Source organism: Tauraco erythrolophus, chromosome 2, assembly GCF_009769465.1.
Source record: "Tauraco erythrolophus isolate bTauEry1 chromosome 2, bTauEry1.pri, whole genome shotgun sequence".
NCBI lineage: Eukaryota > Metazoa > Chordata > Aves > Musophagiformes > Musophagidae > Tauraco > Tauraco erythrolophus.
The window spans coordinates 86044123-86064350 of NC_141466.1; the positions used below are offsets into that span (position 1 = coordinate 86044123).

The 20228-nt window shown below is 39.2% G+C and overlaps 1 protein-coding gene across 1 annotated transcript in view; it reads left to right on the plus strand.

Moving 5' to 3' along the window:
* DISC1 (DISC1 scaffold protein) overlaps nt 1-20228 on the plus strand; it is a 192140-nt gene that overhangs the window by 45218 nt on the left and 126694 nt on the right. Inside the window, exons 4-5 of the mRNA XM_086627398.1 lie at nt 1067-1196; nt 5462-5697. Of these exons, the coding sequence (XP_086483524.1) occupies nt 1067-1196; nt 5462-5697 (366 nt within the window). The remainder of the gene's footprint in view (nt 1-1066; nt 1197-5461; nt 5698-20228) is intronic.

Below are 20228 nucleotides of genomic sequence, written 5' to 3' on the forward strand. Positions count from 1 at the left end.
TTAATGCAATTTATTTTAGTGCCAGAGTTTATTTTGCTTTTTCAGTACGTTCTTCAGCCCACAGTGAGAGAGTAAAGCATGCATGTCTTCTGATGGTCCTGCAGAAGAGACAGGAGCCTCCTGTTCTACGCACTTGTTACCGCTGTGCATGGAGATCATAACTGTGTGATTAATCATGCTTAAACCAGACTTGTGATGCATGTTTTATATGTGACATGGCTGTATTCGCTTTGCAAGATTATGATGAGAAATCATGCTTCAAAACCATTTTTTGTTTGAGACAGTATTTTTTCAAACAAGATATTGAAACGCATCTGTTGCTTTATGTGGAAATGCACGCACTTGTCTCTAGAGGTGGACAGAGAAATGCAATTGGCCTTGTGAGCACGCATGCCCTTATGCAGGAACACGCAAGACAAAATAGGTTTACATTGTTTGCAGGTGTGTTCTGAGAGGCTGATGATAGACTTGACACTTAGTGTAATGCACTGATTACCTTGGGGTCCAATCATGCGAAGATTTACAGCTGCGTGTTGTACCGACCACTGTGAGGAATCCCACTGACTGCGATTTTGAAAGAACTCACTGTGCAAGAGAGGAGTAAAATTTGGCATCGTGGAGCCAACACTCCAGATGATCTCTAATGTAGTCTCCAAAAGCTGACAGAAGCTGCAAAAATGGCTTTGGCAAGTTTCTAAACTTCTGTCTAAGAGAGATCTTACTCTTTATTGATAGAAATTACATGCCTTAGTTTTGTCTCTTTCAAGGCAGTGATGGATAAATTTCTGAAATATGAAAAAGCTGGGGGAAGCCTGAAGCTATACAAGTTTTCCTTTTTCCTTCTTCAGCGTGTTGTAAAAACAGTGTAAATGTTTGAGATAATACAGGAAGATATGCCAAGGAAAAATCTCTTGTTCTCTAACTGTATCTGTTTAAGATATAATCATTCCGGTGATGGAGCGTTATAACTCAGAAGGTAACATAGCATTCTGACCTGTTTAATCTGTGAGATGTCGATACTCAGCAATAATGCTGATTTTCAGCTTTTGTCATTTTTTTTTCAAAGGGTTAGACATGAAGAAACTCACCCTTGGCACGAAAACGAACATAAACTTTTGAGATCCACTTATCAGGAGAGGATACAGATTTCGTCCACAAAACGAAACCAGCTTTTTCAAGAAAAGAAATGGTTACAGGTAACAGGACTGCAAAGTTGTGTACAAGAACCAGTGCTGTGTGGAGAAAAGCTTTTAAGCTGTCACACAAAATTAAATAAATTTATTGTAATAGGGGCTTTGCTTCTGTGCAGCAATTAGAGCCTTGGCTCTAGTCCAGTTGATAATCTAAGTGATGATTGGAGATGGCAGCCACAGGAGTTGTGTTAATCTCATTACAGAGAAGTAGAACTGGAAGACTCGGTGGCTTGTGTGCGTGCTTTAACTTTCCTCATTATCTTTTTAAGTGTGCTCTTTGTGTTCTAATTTGCCATTTTCATATTTCACTGATCTTCAGAAGTTTTTATTTGAAGATGAAAAGTTTTGAAGGAAGCAACCTTTCATCCATTTCTGATTAGAATTGACTATAAATATGTGATTTACCAGCTTTTGTTCCTGAAAGATGATTCATGCATTTCATAAGGATGAAGGAATCATCACGGAGCAGTCGACATTTGCCAGCAATAACTTTGCACTGGCACGTGATGCCACAACGTGGTAATTTGACAAATGGAATCTTTTTAAGATGGCTTCTGTCCAATTTTAAGTCTACAAGCCTTTGAAGCCAAATTTAGCTCTTTCTTTTCACTGTCCTTCAAAAATTGTAGTTTACTGTCTAGTACAAGTCTTTGCTCCACCTCCTTTTAAACCTTGGCCATCACACTCGGTAATGTGACCACTTAGAGAGCTAGTAGGTCTATTTTTTCTTTTTTTTTTCTGGGGTGTTGTCTTGAAATCTTATTATTATTGATACTTTTCTGCTTTTAGTGGATCTAATAGTATGATCATTTGTGCATGTACACATAAATATAAATATATATATATATAAAAAACCCAGAAAGAAGTGGAGAAAAGCATCTTAGATGGCCATTGCAAAATCTCACTTAGATGAAGAAATGTCTTTTCTATCCTAGTCATCAGGTTTGTATTGTTTGGATTTATTTCACCAACATATAAGAGGAGACATAGTCTAGTTCAATGTCCAGAAAACTATTTTTGGTAATCTAGACATCCAGCCAGTCACCTCAAGCTATTCGACTGGAAACTGCTGTACTTAAGACTCCATACCAGCTAACGTTTTCATACTTGCTCCAGGTGAATCTTTATTCCTTTGTAGTTATGCTAAGGACAAATTAGCCACATCATTGTACAGGCATGTTATTTACAAGCATTGGTGAAAATTATAATGAATTCCAGTTCTGGAGAAGGCTGACCTGTGATGTTTGGTGACTCCCAACATCCCTTAAGGATTACTCTTGCCTAAAATCCCATGTGATCTGAAATAATAATTCTTTTTTTTTCCCTTAGCCCTACTTTACCTTCCTTTTCCTTCTATCCACTCTCCTGTTGGTTCTGGATTTGTCTTCAGGGATTTGAGAGAGCCTGTGGTGGTATCTAACATTTATATATTAATGTTTCTACTGCAATCTGTACTTCCTGGAGAACACCATAAGTGAAGTTGGAGGTTTATTATCAGTACTGATTAGCTGTCGTGTTAGAAATCTCAGTTTAAACTCAAAACCACAAAATAAAACTCCAGCTTGTGTTTAGTGAGCTGAATATCATCTGTTGTTCCATACTGAGACTTTAAGTCCTTTTTATCTGTCTCTGGAGGCCGACTAAGAGCACATTAAAGACTTCTTGGCATTTCTGGAAAAGAACGCAAGAGAATTCCAGTTTACTGACTAAAATTTCCCTTCTCCCAAGAATGCCTGTGAACTATTCCCAAGCAGAACAGCTTTCTGTCTGTGAATGCAGATTGTGTGCTTCTGGTATCTATTTATGTTGTAAAAACATTTCAGTACTAAAAGCGTGTTTGCAAAACCAAATTCTGTTCATCTCCCTTTCTGTTCCCATGTAGGTTGCTTATTGCAGTGATTGCGATTACTACGTTTTCACAGAATATGAAGGTCTTTGTGTTAAGTAGGGCCTATTAAGATTTTGGCAGTATTCCCAAACCAGTAACACAGACACAGAATTGTCCTTTGTGCGCACTAAAAGCCTAATTTGAGTCTTAAAGAGACAAAACTGGCGGTTTTGGCCTGCTGACCTTTTTGTCCTTGACAAATGCCTGTGGGTTGAAACATGGGCCACTCTGTTCTCTTGTTGCTAAACCTACAACCAAAAAAGGAGGAAAATAATTGATGAATCTAGTGCGCAGTGCTAATATAAGTTGAAATTTTTGAGCCAGTCAACCTTAGAACATGCAAGGACTATTTCTTGTTGTTTTAAGTGAGACACAGGGAGCTTGTTGCAGTGCAGCAAACCTGAAAATATGTTTGTTGACAAAAGGAGCATTAGTGAACTAAACTTCACTTAAATGATATTGAAAACATTAAAAGAATGTTAATGTTTCAAAGTGAAGCACTCAAAAAGCAAAGAAATGACAAAGTCAGTTATCTGTGCTTAATATGTATGTTTTATGAGAGTCTTTAATTTTATGAGCATGCCTTTTTTTTCCTGGATCTCTGTCTCATACATTGCTGAAGCTGGAAAGTGCTTGTTCGGATATTCAGAATACCATTTTGTCTTCTTTACTCAGTATCCGGCCCCAGAACCCTTTTACTGTGTGCCACTCAAACCCTCTTTGGGATGCAGATTTATTAATTTGTGAATGGGCTCTTTTTACAACATTAATCAACATGGCATCTGAGTGATTCAAAACCATTTAATTTTATCTCTGTAACAATGCTTTGGGTGAAGAGATATTCTTATTGCCGTTTTACAGATAGAGAATGAAGAACTGAATTACCATAAAAAGCTATATGGTTGTTTCTAATGTCAGTTTGTAATGCCTAGCTATTTACCAGAAAAAACTTGTAGGGTTTTTTTCTTCATTTTTCTTTTTAGCTGGACTGAATATGGTCATAACATGGAATTACGAGCTTTGATTTCTGTTGAGAGTCTATAGCTACCACTTCAGAGACCTCTCTTGTTGGTTATATAGAAAATGGTGAACATTCAATCTGTGGCTGTGTGTTGAGGTAATAGTTAAGTGGCTTGCAAAGTTTCATAGAGACTTCAAGAAATGTAGAAATAGAATCAAATTCACAGAATCACAGAATGTTAGGGATTGGAAGGGACCCCAAAGGATCATCTAGTCCAATCCCCCTGCCGGAGCAGGACCACCTAGATCAGATCACACAAGAACGCATCCAGGCAGGTTTTGAACATCTCCAGAGAAGGAGACTCCGCAACCTGTCTGGGCAGCCTGTTCCAGTGTTCTGTTACCCTTACTGGGAAGAAGTTCTTCCTCATGTTTAAGCGGACCCTCCTGTGTTCCAGCTTATATCCATTTCCCCTTGTCCTATCATTGGATGCCACTGAGAAGAGCCTACACCATCCTCATGACAGTCACCCTTTACATATTTATAAACATTAATGAGGTCCCCCCTCAGTCTCCTCTTCTGCAGTGTGACATTCAAATTCTTTGATAGCAAGTAGTTCTCCTTTGACTTTTTTTTTTTTTTTCTTTTTTAAACTCACTTTTTAAATTCTGGGACAAATGAGCCAAGGGCCATATATGAAATACCTTTATTAACTCAGCAACCCAGACTCCTTCCTGAAGTGCTCCTTGCTTGGTTGCAAGCTATCTCTTGGATTTTCAAGGAAAAATTAGAACATGTTCTTGCAAGAAACGTCAGATCATAATGCGCAGGGTTTGAATTTCTGGCAAGATGAATGCAACTGAGCTTGAATCTCTGGTCATTTTAAGTCAAGGGAGGGATTTTGTGCCTTTAATTAAAATTAAATATTAATAATCAAAAGGACTGGCCAGAGGCAGTCAGTGATTCACCACTTGCATCCTGTGCCTGATGTTGGATTTGAAGCCTAAAGGAACCATTGCAGGACAGATAAATGGTTGATCTCTTTAGCTGCCAGTCTGTAGCAAGATTCTGTTGTTATGGTTGAACCGAGATTTTGGGGTTTCTTGGGAAGTTTTTAACTTGGGATATATCCATACATTTTTAAAGGTAAAAGGTGACTGATGGTGTTGGAAGAGGAACCTGAAATTTGGTGATGAAAGGGAGATGGGGAGTTTCAGACTGTGAAAGCACTAGAGTTTCTAAATACAACAGGCATAAGAATTTTTGTGTGTCAACAAAAGAATGTCTTCTCATTTAATGTTGTGCTAAGTTGGACAACCTGAATTCATGCTACTTCTGAGACTTGTACTGCATTTTTATAGGGGCAGAGAGGTTTCTTTAACAGGGTTCATAATAAACTCAGGTTTGTGTTCTATGCAGAAAGAAATTGAGGACCTCCGAGCAAGACTGGCCATATTAGAAGCAAAAGATCAACAGCTAAGAAGAGAAATTGAAGAACAAGATAGGCTTATTCAGTCACAGGACTGTGAACTGACTGCTTTACTTGGATGCGTTTCTTTGAGAGAACTACAAGAAATAAGCAAGGCTGTGGATGACACTTTAGCATCTTCATATCAAATCCCATTCAGTCTGGATCTTCCAGGGACAATAAAGAGGTATTTAAATTTCAATATGTTGTCAGTGATGTAGAGTCATGTATCTCTTTCCAATGTACTGTTGAATTGGCTGTCAGTTGTTCTCTTCATATTTGTGCCAGCTAATTAGCTGGATTCAGACACCTTAAAATTGTCTAAAAAGAGATGTTGAAGTTCTAATATTAATATAGTTCCTCAGGAAGGAAGACTTGGTAGTTATTTGAAGGTCTTGCACTTAATTTTTTTTTTTTTATGGTAAAGAGCCACCTACAGAAAGCATGTGTATCCATCAACTGTTAATACCTATAATCATTTTAAACTGTTTTTTGTTAACTGGTGGAATTTTTTCCCCAGCTTGGTAATGCAATAATTACAATATATTTCTCACAACCTGAAAGTGTTTACTAGGCACCATTCAAATAAATACTAGAGATGCTTCTTGTTTCAGTGAACTTCCAATCATACTGTTAGGCTCAGATAGTGGACTTGAGGTAGTGGTGGGGTGGATACAGCATGAAGACTTTTGGGACACCTATAGTTAACTGCACAGTGTATGGTTCCTTTAAATAAAGGAAAGAAAAGTAGCTACTCTTGGTAACCTTTTGGAAATAACCTCGTCTTTATTTACAAAAGCAATAGAATCGCTTCAGGGCCTAAACTGTACTGGCAGTCAATGGGATGTTGGTGATGGAACTTTGAAAGTGTTACTGCTGCTGTGTCACCAGGACAAAATAAAATTCCTATTTACCCTAACTTACGTTTCTTCCAGATAAGCAATAACTATGTTGCTTGCAATTTTTTTTCTCCCTTCATATTTATTAGATTTAGTTTCGTGTTATTAACATTCATGAGAAATTGCTGCTCATGTGTGCTAATTTATACAAAATTTTTTTCAAAGTCAGTAGAACATTTCACAGAGGACATATTCCTCTCTTTTGAGATTTGCTTAAAATTTTGAATTAGGTTATGGGAAATAGTTTCTTGAAATAAGTTTAGTTTGTTTTGATAGTATCTTACATCTGTGTTTCTGTGATTGAGGAAGAAAAGCTCTCAAGCAGTCAGTCTGAGAACCCATGCTTTGATTTGAGTTTTCTCTTAGTTTTGGATTTGCTTACGAAAGAATATTCAGATTTTTGTCTCTTACATTGCTGATACAACATTTGAGTTGCACTTAACTCTTCGGGAAATTATTTAAAGATGAGTTAAATTAGTACTGGATCAGGAGGAGCTTGCTCAGAGTTCTTCACTCACTGTCACCATGAATAGCACAATTGCTTGAGGGAATATAGACATTCATTATTCCAAGTGAGTTCAGAACTTTAATAAAGATTTAGAATGAATTTCTCTCCTTTCTGTTCATTTTTTAAAGATGCCTTGAATGAAACTTTTCTAGTTTTAGTTTTGTTTGTTGATCAACTTTGTGTCACCAGGGCTGATGATCAGGTGCTTCTGCTGGAGGTCCTCTATTGCAAGTGGAGACAGATAAATGCTAATTTGGGCTGTACGAGTAGGCATGCTTAGGCAGGCATCTGTGACAGCCTTCAGGAACAGTTTAAATCTCCTATTTCAGGTTGTAGTTGTGTGCTCTTGTCAAACCCCAGTGCCTTTTCTGACCAGAACTAATGGCAATATAGTAGATGCCCACCTTTGGCATGATCATGTGGAAGCTAGAGTCCTTGGTTCCAAGTGTGAAAGCTCTGTATTTAAGTTCTCTGCAGCTTATCTGTATCTGAACCTACAGTCTACCTGCCAAGGATTTCAGTGTCCTGTCAGGGAGCATGCTCCATCACAGTTCTTAAGCTGGGCCTTAGTGTATCCAGGAAAGCAAAACCAGAAATCTGGCAAAAGGCCAGAAGACTAACAGGCAAGAGGAGACCTGACTCTGGGAGAGTGAAAATGGAGAGGATTGATGGTTATAGCACTCAGCTGAGATGAGAGAGAGACCTGGTGGTTGTAGCTGTTGGGGGAGTTGGCGACTGTCCATTGATGATGTGCTAGATTTTTAAATTTTTTTATTTTTCTCCCAACTTAAAAGTGAAATGAGCTGGTAGGAATGTATCAACCTGGGTGATGCAGCTTTTCAAAGCAGCAAGTTAACACTCATTGCCCATTCAGCAGTTTCTCTCTTCTCTGCAGGAGATGGTGGTGCTCTCTGAATTAAAAATAGGTGTTTTCTCCACATGATGTGGCTTCTTGGTCTGGTAAATCTTATTCAAAATCTGCCCAAGTGTTGTATGTGTTGTGTCTTCTGCTCTGTTGAAAAACATACAAGCTGCCTTGGGAGCACAGATGGAAATTTCCAGTCCAGCTGTGTGATGCAACCGCTTGACTTTATCATGTGGCCCCTTCCTTGCCTTTGATTCTCAAACTTCTTTCCCCGAATCACTTGCTCTGCTTTAGGTGGCTGAAAGCATTCCAAAGCTGAGCTTGCATGATGGTCAGCAGGCACATTTCCAGCATGGGTTCTCTGCCACTTCTTGCTTTCAGGGCAAGCTATATATCCAGAAGGACTGAGGGGAAGAATATGCTCCTACAGTGGTTGTAGTTCAATAACAGTGAGAGTTGAGCTCACTGTTAAACTGAACAAAGCGATGGGTGTCATCCTTTTAAGGCTGTGCAGTCCGTCATACCTCAAGTACAGTGATCTGATGTCTGTATCTATTACGTTCTGTTCTCTTTCTGTAAGATGAAAAAGCAGCAAGCTGATAGTAAGACATCTGGTGTGGATATACTTCCCATGTGCCTATAGGTGTCCACTACATTGTTATACAATTACAGAATAATCTAGGAAGTCATCTTGTCAAACCCCTGCTTAAAGCAAGGCCACAATTTCCAAGTGAGATCAGGTCGCTCAGGGCTCCATCTGAGTTTTGCGTATCTCCAAGGGTGGATATTTTGCAGCCTTGCTAGGTGTCCTGTATTTCACCACCCTTGCTGTGAACTTTTTTGTCCCGTTTCTAGCCAGAATGTCCCTCGTTGCAACTTGCGATGGCTTATCCTAAATCAGTACTTCTTGTGAAAGGCAGTTGTATATTAGGTAGCAGTTTAAAATACTTGATGAAGCCAGTTCACCGTATTAGTTTTAAATTCCAGAGTCTTGGGATATTTAATGTTAAAGAAATCTTTGGGTAAATGTACACTTTATTTTATGAATTATTCCAGAGGGGAGGAAACAAAAAATAAATCTTCTAAAGTTAGAGCTATCTGTGTGAGAAATGTAGCTATTACTCATGCACACATACTAAAGATCAGTGCTTATGTAGAAAGTCGTTCAGTATTGATGGGCTGTAAATTACAACCTCCTGGGTATTGGGTTGCAAGATACCATGTATTTCTTCTAACTGCATTGTGCTAGTCAGTAAAGTACTGCTATAATGTGCTTTTGCGTAATTATTTGTTGGGTACATGAATTGCATTCAACACTAGAATAACACAGGGCTGATGCGAAGCATCTCTTAAGACAATCTGTGCTATAATGAATCGTATTGAGTGGCTTGCAGCTCACTATAAAATACAAATTATTTTGCTTTTCTTGGTCTAAATGCTATTAAATAGCAACTTATTAAAGCAAACTTCAGGGAACATGAGAAAACATCTTAAATGAAGAATAATTGCCCAGATAGAAGTCTGCAGAAGCAAGAGACCAAGTCAATGTAACATTGGGCTGAGCATTGTTTCTGAGCTTATTTTTCTTGTCAAACATTGTTATTTTCAGGAAGATTAATAATCCTTTGTTTTGTCTTGTTTATCTTCAGTATGTGGTGAACTTTTTGAAACAAAAAGCCTTTGTCAGGAACTATAGCATGCTTTGAGTTTGAAGAATTGAGAAATGCTGGACATCTTACCCTGGTCTCTTTCATGAGGGCTGTTAGAAGCCGAGGTTAAAACCTGGCCAGTTAATGTGCAAACAAATATGTTAGCTTGTGTTTTGGCAGGGATTCTCATCAAGGTTGAGACTACAGAATGTAGTCGTTTTGCTCATCAAGACAGGCCTAATTGCTCTTGGTAAGCTAAAGGGTATAATCATTATTATAAAATGAAATTACAGTGTGAAAGCTCAGTTCGCTTGTGTGGGGTTGCATGGAGATGTGTTTAAGAAGTGGGAGCAGCTGGTGTTGTGTGCACCATGACACACATTAGTGTTTTAACTGAAGACAACATACTGAAATCAGAGGAAAACAGGTCCGAGTTTTTCACCATAAAATACTTTCTCTTGGAGATTGCAAAAGGTAACAAAATATATCCTGTATCTTCTACTGAAGAGGACACCATTTCAGAAATACGTTTTCACTAGTGTAACTTGAATCTTCTAATTATAAAATAAGACCATGTTAATTATTTGATTTATTCTCTTCAGTACCTGTTGTTTCCTTTTTTGTTTCTTTTCATTTCACAATGAAAACTGGGGAAGTCTGTTATACTTCTGTTCATATTTAGTTTCACTTAGCATTTTCTCTTTTGGTTTTATCCATTATCTACAGATGTATGTGACTGTACAGCATGTCAGTCTTAAAATAAATTGCACAGTTCCATCTGGACTATTGTCTGAGCGCTGAATGCTTGTTGAAAGAAATTCAATTAAATATCCTTCAAAATATTTAAATACTCCACATCATCTTCTACCCTTCCCATGAAACAATTTTTAATTAGTAGGAATTTGTTCCACAGTGGTAGTGTGGGATCTTCTGAAGATAGGGAAATTGTCTGTTTAGTTATTACAGTATTATCATGGCCAATGGCGCAAGGAACTGAACTTGAAGTTCTATGCCACCAGTTCGCTCTGCTTTAGTGATGCCTGGAGCTCATCTGACAAAGATTAATTCAAAGTGAAATACAAATGCTCATGGGGTTGAAAACCTTATTAGTTGGAATTTACTCAAAGCATTCAGCAACTTCAGTGGAGGCTGAAGCCTGATAAAGCCAAAAAAGGTGATTTTTTTTTTTTAGAGAAGTTAGTTTACTTGAGAAGTTGGGAAAAGAAGACTTAGACATAATTTCACACATTAACGTAGGAAAAGTACCATTCAGAATGGGCTGTCACATACTGTCATTAGGAGAGACTGCTTTGTGTATGTTTTGTTGTTCTTCAAAGTGAATGTCCACATGAAATTTCTAGTCAAATTAGTGGTTAGCAAGCTACATGAAATTACTGAAGAAGTCTGAATGCAGCCATATTTGTTCACGTCAGCCTTTTAACAAAAGTCTTTGCTTTAAAGAATTGTATTTAGAAGCAAAACAAATTGCACCCTATCCTTTCAAAAAGATATCTGTTGTTTGCTAGATAATATGCAATGTATCCAGGAAAGTCCTTTTCAAATATGTGGTTTGAGGTTTAATTTGTCTGTTTCTGTGAAAATGCATGTATATCAAAAATATCCTCTGGGAACAGAAGGGTAACAAAAATACAAAGTGCAAAGAGATGAAATGGCTTTATAGCATCAAAAAGTTTCTTCTACAGTGCACAGGTTGCTAATGTTCCTGACTGTTTGCTGGGCCTGTGTGTGGGACAGCAGAGAGACGAATTGTACTTTTGATGCCAGATACTCTCAGAATCTTTACTTCTGGGTTTACATCTTGGATTTTTGGGTTATTTGGAGCTTTTTTTGTTGTCTGCACTTTTTACTGATTTCACAGCTCTAGTAGTGCTTAATAAGAAGTAGAAAGTCATGTTGGTAGATAGGTTAGAGGCAAAATAATCTGAACTTTAAAAAAAAAGTTCTTCCTGAATATAAAAGTTCTCCTGAAGGAGAGACTTGTATGCTGTGTTAGGAGTCAGACCATGAAGACCTCGATGGTTTAGTAGACTGCTATACATGGAGTTGTTTTCAGCAAGTTGCTGTTGCTTTCACCTTCTCATGCAACTTAATTTACTTCTGGATCTTTCACTCGAAGGGTGATTTTCACATGCTGCATCATCATGTCTGTGCCCTGGAGAGATGTCAGTGATCCCATGGCGCTCCCTTGGCGGAAAGGCTTTCTGCCCTTCCCACCAGACTTCCCCTCTCCTGCCATCAGTTGTCACTTACCTGATAGCCACGTGCCTTCCCAGATACAGTTATATTTCACCGATAAGCGTGTGTGTGCGTACGTGTCTGATCTGTGTAAGATTCTTACTCCTGTGCTGTGTGAGAGGATAAAGCTTCTGAGCCTCCTTCCTCCTTACTGTTCCCTTTTTGTATGGTAATCATTTTTCTTTCCCCCTCTTAAAAAAAATCCCAATCTCTCACACCCACACCACACTATCTGTTCCACATGGTATTGCTGTAAAATATCAAAAATCCAGGGCAAGGATAATATTAAAAACGAATGCAATTAAGTGAAATAGTTAAGTGAGAAAAGAGAGCTTTTCCCCCTTTGTTTCCCTCTTATAAATATGCATGATGAAATGAACGTCTTGAGCTGTCAGATGCACAGACAAAACAGATAACTTGTGTAGTGACCACCACAGCTATGGCTTCATCGCCGAGTAGCAGGAGTGAAGAAGAGAAAGCTCTGTCACCTCACTAGTTCAGTTATTTTAGCTTTGCATGCCTGCAGGAATTGAAAAACAGTGTTTGCATATGAAATACACCATGTGAAGAAGTGCTGCACAACCCCAGAATCTCCTCTTCCTGTTGTTCGCTTCTGTCCCAGTTATAAGACCTGGGCATGGGAGTCTTCAAGGCTTCTGACAGCTTCAGTTCCCCCCCAGGCCTGTTCGTGTTGATGTAATTTCAGTAGTGTTAAATCATTTTCCATGACACAAGGACAATGCACAGGTCACCTTGAGTATTTGCCTTACTGCCTGGACTTAGGGCCCTTTCATGCTGCTCTGATTTTATATATATATATATATATATATATAAACGCAGAATTTTAAAACTATTTTCTGTGGTAGGAAATGTGTCTCTGTCTATGCTACATGAGATGAATCAAAATACAATTATGGGGTTCTTAAAATATAGCAAACAGCACTGCTGCTACTTATAGCTAGGTATAAGGAACATGATATGGTTCCCCCTTTTTTTAATTGTAGTTCTTTTGTTTAATGATCTATTTATCCATTTTATTGTGTGCTCTTCGGCTTCACAAAACCTGCAGCAGAGGGCTTGTGGCAGAGGAGCAGAGCCAGAGAGGATGTTTGCCGGCTCCTGGGGAGGATTCTGCTCTGGAAATTCCCCAGACCCTCCTGCCTTCAGAGCGACTGGCTGCGCAGCCAGCTTCCTCTGCCACAAGGGGCTTTTTGAGGGAAACTTCAAAATTTGTGTCAAATATCATTACCCAGCCCGAGCTTTGATAATAGGATTGTCTCATTTCAGCTAGTCCCATGGCTGTGTTTATGTTTTGAGGAGGCCATAATCTCAGTTTTCTCAAAGAAGGTGGCTGCAGGCTTTTGTGAGAGGCTAAGATGAGTCACAGGTGAAAGAAGAGATCTGCTTGGTCCTTTGTGATCTGATGGATTAGGAGGCTCAGCTTTCTTTTTGTAGATAGGTGTTTTCCTCTCCGTTTTATCTACCTAGGATTAATTTAATTCCTTTGTCCTCTGCCTAGAATTGAAGGATAGTCTCCTTGGGCAAGGGGCTTTGTTCCTTTTTTTCTCACTTGTAGGAGCAACTCTAGAAGAAACTTTGTGCTGAAATTCTGGCATGCCATAGAACATCTGTGCTTCAGCACATGAAGTAAACTTTTTTCCTGTGAAGATGCAAGTAAAAGTCATCAGACAAGAGCTGCCAGATTTTTGAAATTGTGGCAGAGGACTTCTGGATCAAGTTGCCCGAGTCCTTTGTTCTGTGATTCAGCAGTTCATAGTGACTCTGATCCCACCAGAGCCAGTGGTGACCCTTGTTGTAGGGAGGAAAAAAGGCTTCTGCAAAGTCTGCTACAGCACCATAGGCACTGGCCTTCCTTAGGAAGAACAGGAGGGGTTGAAAACACAGCAGGGAAAAAAGAGAGCAAGTCTTCCAACTTGGAGGACAGAGCTACTGTTAGTAACCTGAAATATTTTTGGAGCAATCTTACAGTTTTTTGTCCTTCCAAGGAGCATTATAGAAGGAAAAAGTCCCAGCAGAAAAATTAGTACCACCCACTTGAGTACCCATGTGTGCAGTGTAATGAGGAGTCTGGTTTTCCCTGCTGAGCATCTGGTTCCCCCTGCTTGCCTGAACAGCATCCAGTGAGATGTAGCAGCCTATAAAGTCCAGGCCACATATGTGCTGATTCCTCTGGGTATGCATATGATGAGATTTATTTCTCTTTAGGGAAGAATGACCAGCTGTCCCAATCAATGTGTGATGCTGAATTCATTTTTATATAATAAAGAGAAACAGCTAACGGTATCCAAGGACAGATCTTTTCAGTCAGTGAAGTACAATGGGTGTTATTCTTAGGAGAATAATTGCAGCTGCTGTGGACAATTTTTGTGCACTCCAGACAGATGTAGCAGAAGAATGGGGATCTCCCAACAAGTCAGAAAATCTGTGGAAAGTGTTTGGATGTGATGAACTGCTGCTGCAGATAGCTGTTTGATTGTACCTTTGTTTTCGGTCTGATGCTTCTGTTCCAGGTAGCAGCTGGAGCAACAACTGCCACAACTGCTCTGCAGCGGCAGCTGACAGAAAAGTGGTGGGAAATACAGCACCGTGTGAATGGTTGGTTGAAGCAGACAGCCAGTTCAGCTGTCTGAATGATGTGTTTTAGGAGTAGAAGATTTCTCAGTACATGGTAATGAAAATTCGGCTTGGAATCATTATTGAAGATGCCAGCAGCATCTTCAAGTGACTGCAAACTGGTTGCTTCTGCTGGAGTGATTTTATCTAAAAAAACCAGCTACCATACTATGCAGATTGAGATACTGCCTCAGTCCTCCTATTGCAGGTATTAAAAAAAGAAAATCTTATTAATTGTTCAAATTGTGAAGTGTCAGCTAATGCCTTGATTTTTCTGCAAGCCTCCCATAATTTGAGCTAGTGTCTGGCAACACTGCAGCAAGTAAGGGTTGCCTCAGTTTAGAGTTCTTGTGTATGTAAGAGCTTCTGGGCAGGATGAATTATTATAATTCACTTTGTAGAGATATGACTCTTCGAGAGTCGACAAAGACAAGTGCAGTCACCCAGCAACATAAGAATCAATGAGAAACCTGATTGGCAAGCTGAGGTTATACTCAAAGACATTGCGAAAGTGTATCATAGAATGGTTTGAGTTGGAAGGGACCTCAAAAATCATCCAGTTCCAACCCCCCTGCCATGGGCAGGGACACCTTCCACCAGACCAGGGTGCTTAAAGCCTCATCCAACCTGGCTTGAACACTTCCAGGGATGGGACATCCACAGCTTCTCAGGATACCTGTTCCAGTGCCTCACAACCCTCAGAGTGAAGAATTTCTTCCTTAGATATAATTGAAATCTCCCCTCCTTCAGTTTAAAGCCATTACCCCTTGTTCTATCACTACATATCCTTGTAAAAAGTCCCTCTCCTGCTTTCTTGTAGGCCCCCTTCAGGTACTGGAAGACTGCTATAAGATCTCCCCAGAGCCTTCTCTTCTTCAGACTGAATAACCCCAGCGCTCTCAGCCTGTCTTCACAGGAGAGGCTCATCTTCGTGGCCCTCCTCTGGACTCATTCCAACAGCTCCATATCCTTCTTATGTTGGGATCCCCAGAGCTGAATGCAGTACTCTAGGTGAGGTCTCACAAGAGCAGAGTAGAGGGGCGGAATCACCTCCCTCGACCTGCTGGCCACGCTTCTTTTGATGCAACCTAGGATATGGTTGGCTTTCTGGGCTGCAAGCACACATTGCTGGCCCATGTTGAGCTTCTCATCAACCATCTTCCCTAAGTCCTTCTCCTCTTGGCTGCTTTCTATCCATTCTCCACCCAGCCTGTACTTGTGCTGGGATTGCCCCAACTCATGTGCAGGACCTTGCACTTGGTCTTCTTGAACTTCATGAGGTTCTCACAGGCCCACCTCTCAAGCCTGTCACGGTTCTTCTGGATGGCATCCTTTCCCTCCAGTGTGTTGACCACACCACACAGCTTGGTATTGTCAGCAAACTTGCTGAGGGTTCATTCAATCCCACTGTCCATGTCACTGACAAAGATGTTAAACAATGCCGGTCCCAGTACTGACTCCTGAGGAGCACTGCTCATTACTGATCTCCACTTGGACATCGAGCTGTTGACCACAACTCTTTGAGTGCAACCACCTAGCCAATTCCTTATCCACTTATTGTACTTCTAGTTCTGCCTCTTGATAAATTTTAAGTAGGTGAGCACATGTATTGAAGCAATTCTTGATATAAAGCAACAATGGAGAAATGCTGCTCTGCAAATGATAGCCAGAAGAAGAGCAAATCGCTGGACCAAAACCAGCTTTCTGATGGCTCAGAGCTTGGTGTGTAATTTGGGGTTCATATTCATATTCCTTGGAGAACTCTGTAGATTGGAATGTGCAGAAGGTCCGACACTCACGTACCTTAAACTATTTCTCTCGATAATTTTTGTCTCAGATCAGATTAATTTTTGAGGTTGGAAGCTTTCCAAGGTGACACTTTGAATTTTACTTCTAATTCAGGTGACTAGTCCTTGCAACTACCACAAATTTCATTTTCAATATGAATTAAACACAACTTTTCTCTCCTATTTAGTGTCAAAGTCAAGAGCGTTGACAGGTTTAGATAGAGAAATTTTCACCACGTCAGTTCAGCAGAAATTTTGTGTTTTTATCATTGTTTAACCAGCTCTATTGTGTTATAGAAGTTTTCTGTGGGCTGCTTTATCTAAGGGAAAAATCAGAGTTTGTTTGGAAACCTCTGACGTTTAAAGGATGATTTTGCTTCCCAACATGGAGAGATGCTACTGTGGAAATCTCATTGTTTAAAGTCCCATGAATCATTGCACAAAGATGAAAAGAAACTTAATGTGCTTGTCTGAAAAATTGCTTTCCTGGTATGGTAATACCCAGATATGTTGCCCAACCAGGCTTATGAACAGATCACATATAATGAAAATCTAGTTATCCAATGTCTTCTGTGATTAAGTAGAATCAGACTTTGTGGGTTTTGAGAGTTTAAAAAGAAAACAAAAAGTGCTCTTTCGCTTTATTACCTTTAATGCAATCTAGCTCTGAAGGTTCTTAATTGATCAGAAGCATAGGACCGGCAACACTTTTGTAGATCTTTTCCTGGTAAAAAACTGCACATGGTATCTGTAATAATGAATCCATTGATTTTACCCAGAAAACTTTGGGTACAAATATTTTTCTCTTATTTTTTTCTTTTAGTCCTAGTTGTACCTGTCTATCTTAAAGCTGTCTCTTGTTAAGTATAGTTTTGTTCAAAAGCTTTTTTTCCTGACTTGTCTTCAAAGCTTTCTGAGATACGCACATCAAGGGAACCGTAAAAGAACGTTATTGATTGTTTGATTTGGTTTTGTATTGTGGATTTCTTCCTTGAAGGCCTAGTGAAGTCCCTAGGCTTAAGATTTCTGGTGGATTTTTGTTGAATTCTAGCCTTGATGTAGACTGTAGCAGGTGTTTACACCGAATATTCCCTGAGTAGCACTTCTGATTTCTTTTGCAAAGGCCCGGACAAAGGCTTTTTTGGAAGGTCAGCTTCTGTTTCCTTTAAAAGCAAGATTACAAGTGTAGGGCTTGGTTTATATTTTTTCATCTTCTAAGGGAGTACAGCTTCTCGTGACTTCAGAATCAGAGAAGGAATCATGTTAGAAGACTTGAAGTCGGAAAAGTCATGCTCTCTGTGGACTGTCACCACAAACTGTTTAAATTGGCTGATAGTAAAAAAAATACTATTTAGTAATCATTTTATCTAGGAGGGAATACATATTCATGTGAATTGAGGGTTCAGCCCATCATGCTTTCTCATATGCATGTAGTCTGAGCATATGCTTCTAGGCTGTTGCTCTTGAATTAGAAATTCAAATATGGGTAATTTTAAATTGTTCTGACTTGTGTTTAGTTTTAAAGAAATGAAAGTGCTTTTTGCTTAAGCACTGTATTGTGGTGTGGAAATAGTGAAATAGCAGGATCTAGAATAATCTTTTAGGTGACAGTAATGTAAGGAAGAATATTTGCTGTTAAGGGGCATCCTTTTCTCTTCCAGTCTCTTCAGGCAGAGATCAGAGATGGCTGCTTAGTTGCTGTATGAAAATAAGAATTTCCAGTATGTAATTTATTTATTTATTTTACACTGGTACCAAGTGTGTGGTGTGTTCTCTTGTGCAGTTATGGAAACTGCATTCTGACTACATTTTGTGTCACTGTATATGTATATATATTTTTTTATAATTAATACAGGAACTGTTTCTGTTTAAGCAGTATGTATATTTATATATCTTGAATGTATAGAACAGCATGACTTGTCCTTTGCCCATTTTCATTCTTTGAATTTTTTCTTAGGAAGCAAAACATAAATACACAATACCCTGGTGTGCAAAGGGAAGTATACTAGCAAAGTGGAAGGAAAGAGATTCAGAAACATATCTTCCTTTAGTAGAAAGCCATTCTTCCCAGTATTGTGCTAGTCAGCCTTCCTGTGAACAAAGCCATTTCCACAGTATCTGTAATTCCTGCATGTAAATCATAACTCTCAGAATATCCTTTAAAAGGCTTTTTAAACATTGTCTGCTGTATTATGACATTTAGTGTCCTCTGCAGTCATGTAGGAAGGCTGTGATAGAGCAAGGAATATGTGAACCAAGCCACTCGATTCCCAGTCTTCCTTCTGTCCCCTATTCCATTGAATTAGTTTTCTTTGTTTTGCCAGCACACCATTCCTGATTATAAACATCATCGTCTCAGCAAGTTCCAACTGTGTTATTACAGTTCAACATGCTCAATACCCATTTTCTTTAAGGTCACTAAAATGAGATACTTAAAAGGCACTGGCTTGCTTGAAGCGTTTGGATCCTAACATTTTTCCTATAGTCTGTTGTTACATGCCAAGTCAGCCTCAGCTCCTGAATATGCAGCATTCCCATACCTTCCTGCAGTTCCCCAGCTGAAGAAAAACACTGTGTTTTGCCAAAGTGTTACTTCATTCATCATCCAGGAAGGGTAATTCCTCAGCTCCTGCTTTCCTCTTCTAGTCTAGCATACATACAATGAGACCCTAGGATGTAGCAAGTCTACATTCCTTTTTTCCTCTCCCTCTCCCATTAGGATTATGGGTCCTAATATTTGTAAATGCATTGCAAGCCGTTTAAATGACAGGCCTATATGGTTATCTGTGGGAATGAAGAAATTACGCATGACGTATAGATTGCTGTCAGTTCTGCAAGTGTTAAAAACCTTTCTTTTCCTGCATTTAGTCAGTTAAATTTGCATTGATTGAATTCCTGTCTTACTTTAGTCCTTCCATCAGCTGGGTCAAGAACTTTTGCTTTCTCTGTGGTGGAGTTAGCTTATATTGAATTTGAGAAGTAACTTCTAAATGGTCCTTATAATAGATTGCAGAGGCTCTGAGGACAAGCAGTCAAATTCTTGATTAGCTGTTCTTCCAGAGAGGAATAGCAATGAGTCAAAACTATGGATGTCTTCCCAGGCAAGAATTTAGTGTTGTTCTAAGGAGCTCATTTTAAAGCCGTTTTCCCTGGTAGTAATAAGTAAAGCAAGTATTAAGTAGACACTATACCCCTCTTAAAGAGAAATATGATGCTCCAGAGTGATGGTAAAAGAAAATACTATTTCTGCTTCAAGTCACATGTAACAGATCATGGCTGTTAAAGCCCTTTGTTGGTAGAATGAATCAGTATTGACTGCCTGGTTTCTCTGGCAGGTCACAAGCTTGTCAGTTAATTGGAAAGCTTGTGAGGGGCTTCTCCCTGATGGTGTTTTGTGGTAGAAGAAAACAACCCGGGAATAAACTTAGTTAAAAGCTGTTCATAGTTGGCAACTGTAGCTGGTTCGTACACAGTTTTCATTGCTGCATGTGAATTGTATGATGGGCTAATCTCTAAAAGGGATAAGGGATTCCTACGGCATTGCTCTGAAGGCTAATAAGGATTCAAAACCAGGATACTACTGTGAAATTCGTACCATAAATAATACAAATACACATGTAAGAGTCTACATGAATGCTGTAACTTTAACAAAAGGATTCTTTAGATGCAAGTCTGTGGTTAATGCGGCTATCACTAGCTTGAATCAAAACAATGATTTACTAATGATATTCTTTATTGATACGTCTCAGATTAGTACAAAATTCTCTTGAAACTACAGTTCTGAAAAATTATCTTAAAACTATAGTTCTGCTGTCATTGAGATGTCAGTGTGCAATTCCTTATTTATTTGTCAGTGATTTGATAGAGGCTCATAAAAAAGAAATCTGGGTATAAAGAAGATGTTTTTCCCACTCAGCACCTGGACCTGAAAATCCACATGGGTTTCTGCATCCTTGTCAGCAGTATGGACTCTACAACTGGCTCTTAGTTTGCAATGCTGCTTTGGATCAATGGTTTGAAAAGAAATTAAAAATTGATCTCTCTTCATGTTGTGTCAGTTCTGCAGAGGAGCGAAATGTTGTATGAACCTGGGGGGGTTTTCTGTGAAGAAAGTAAACAG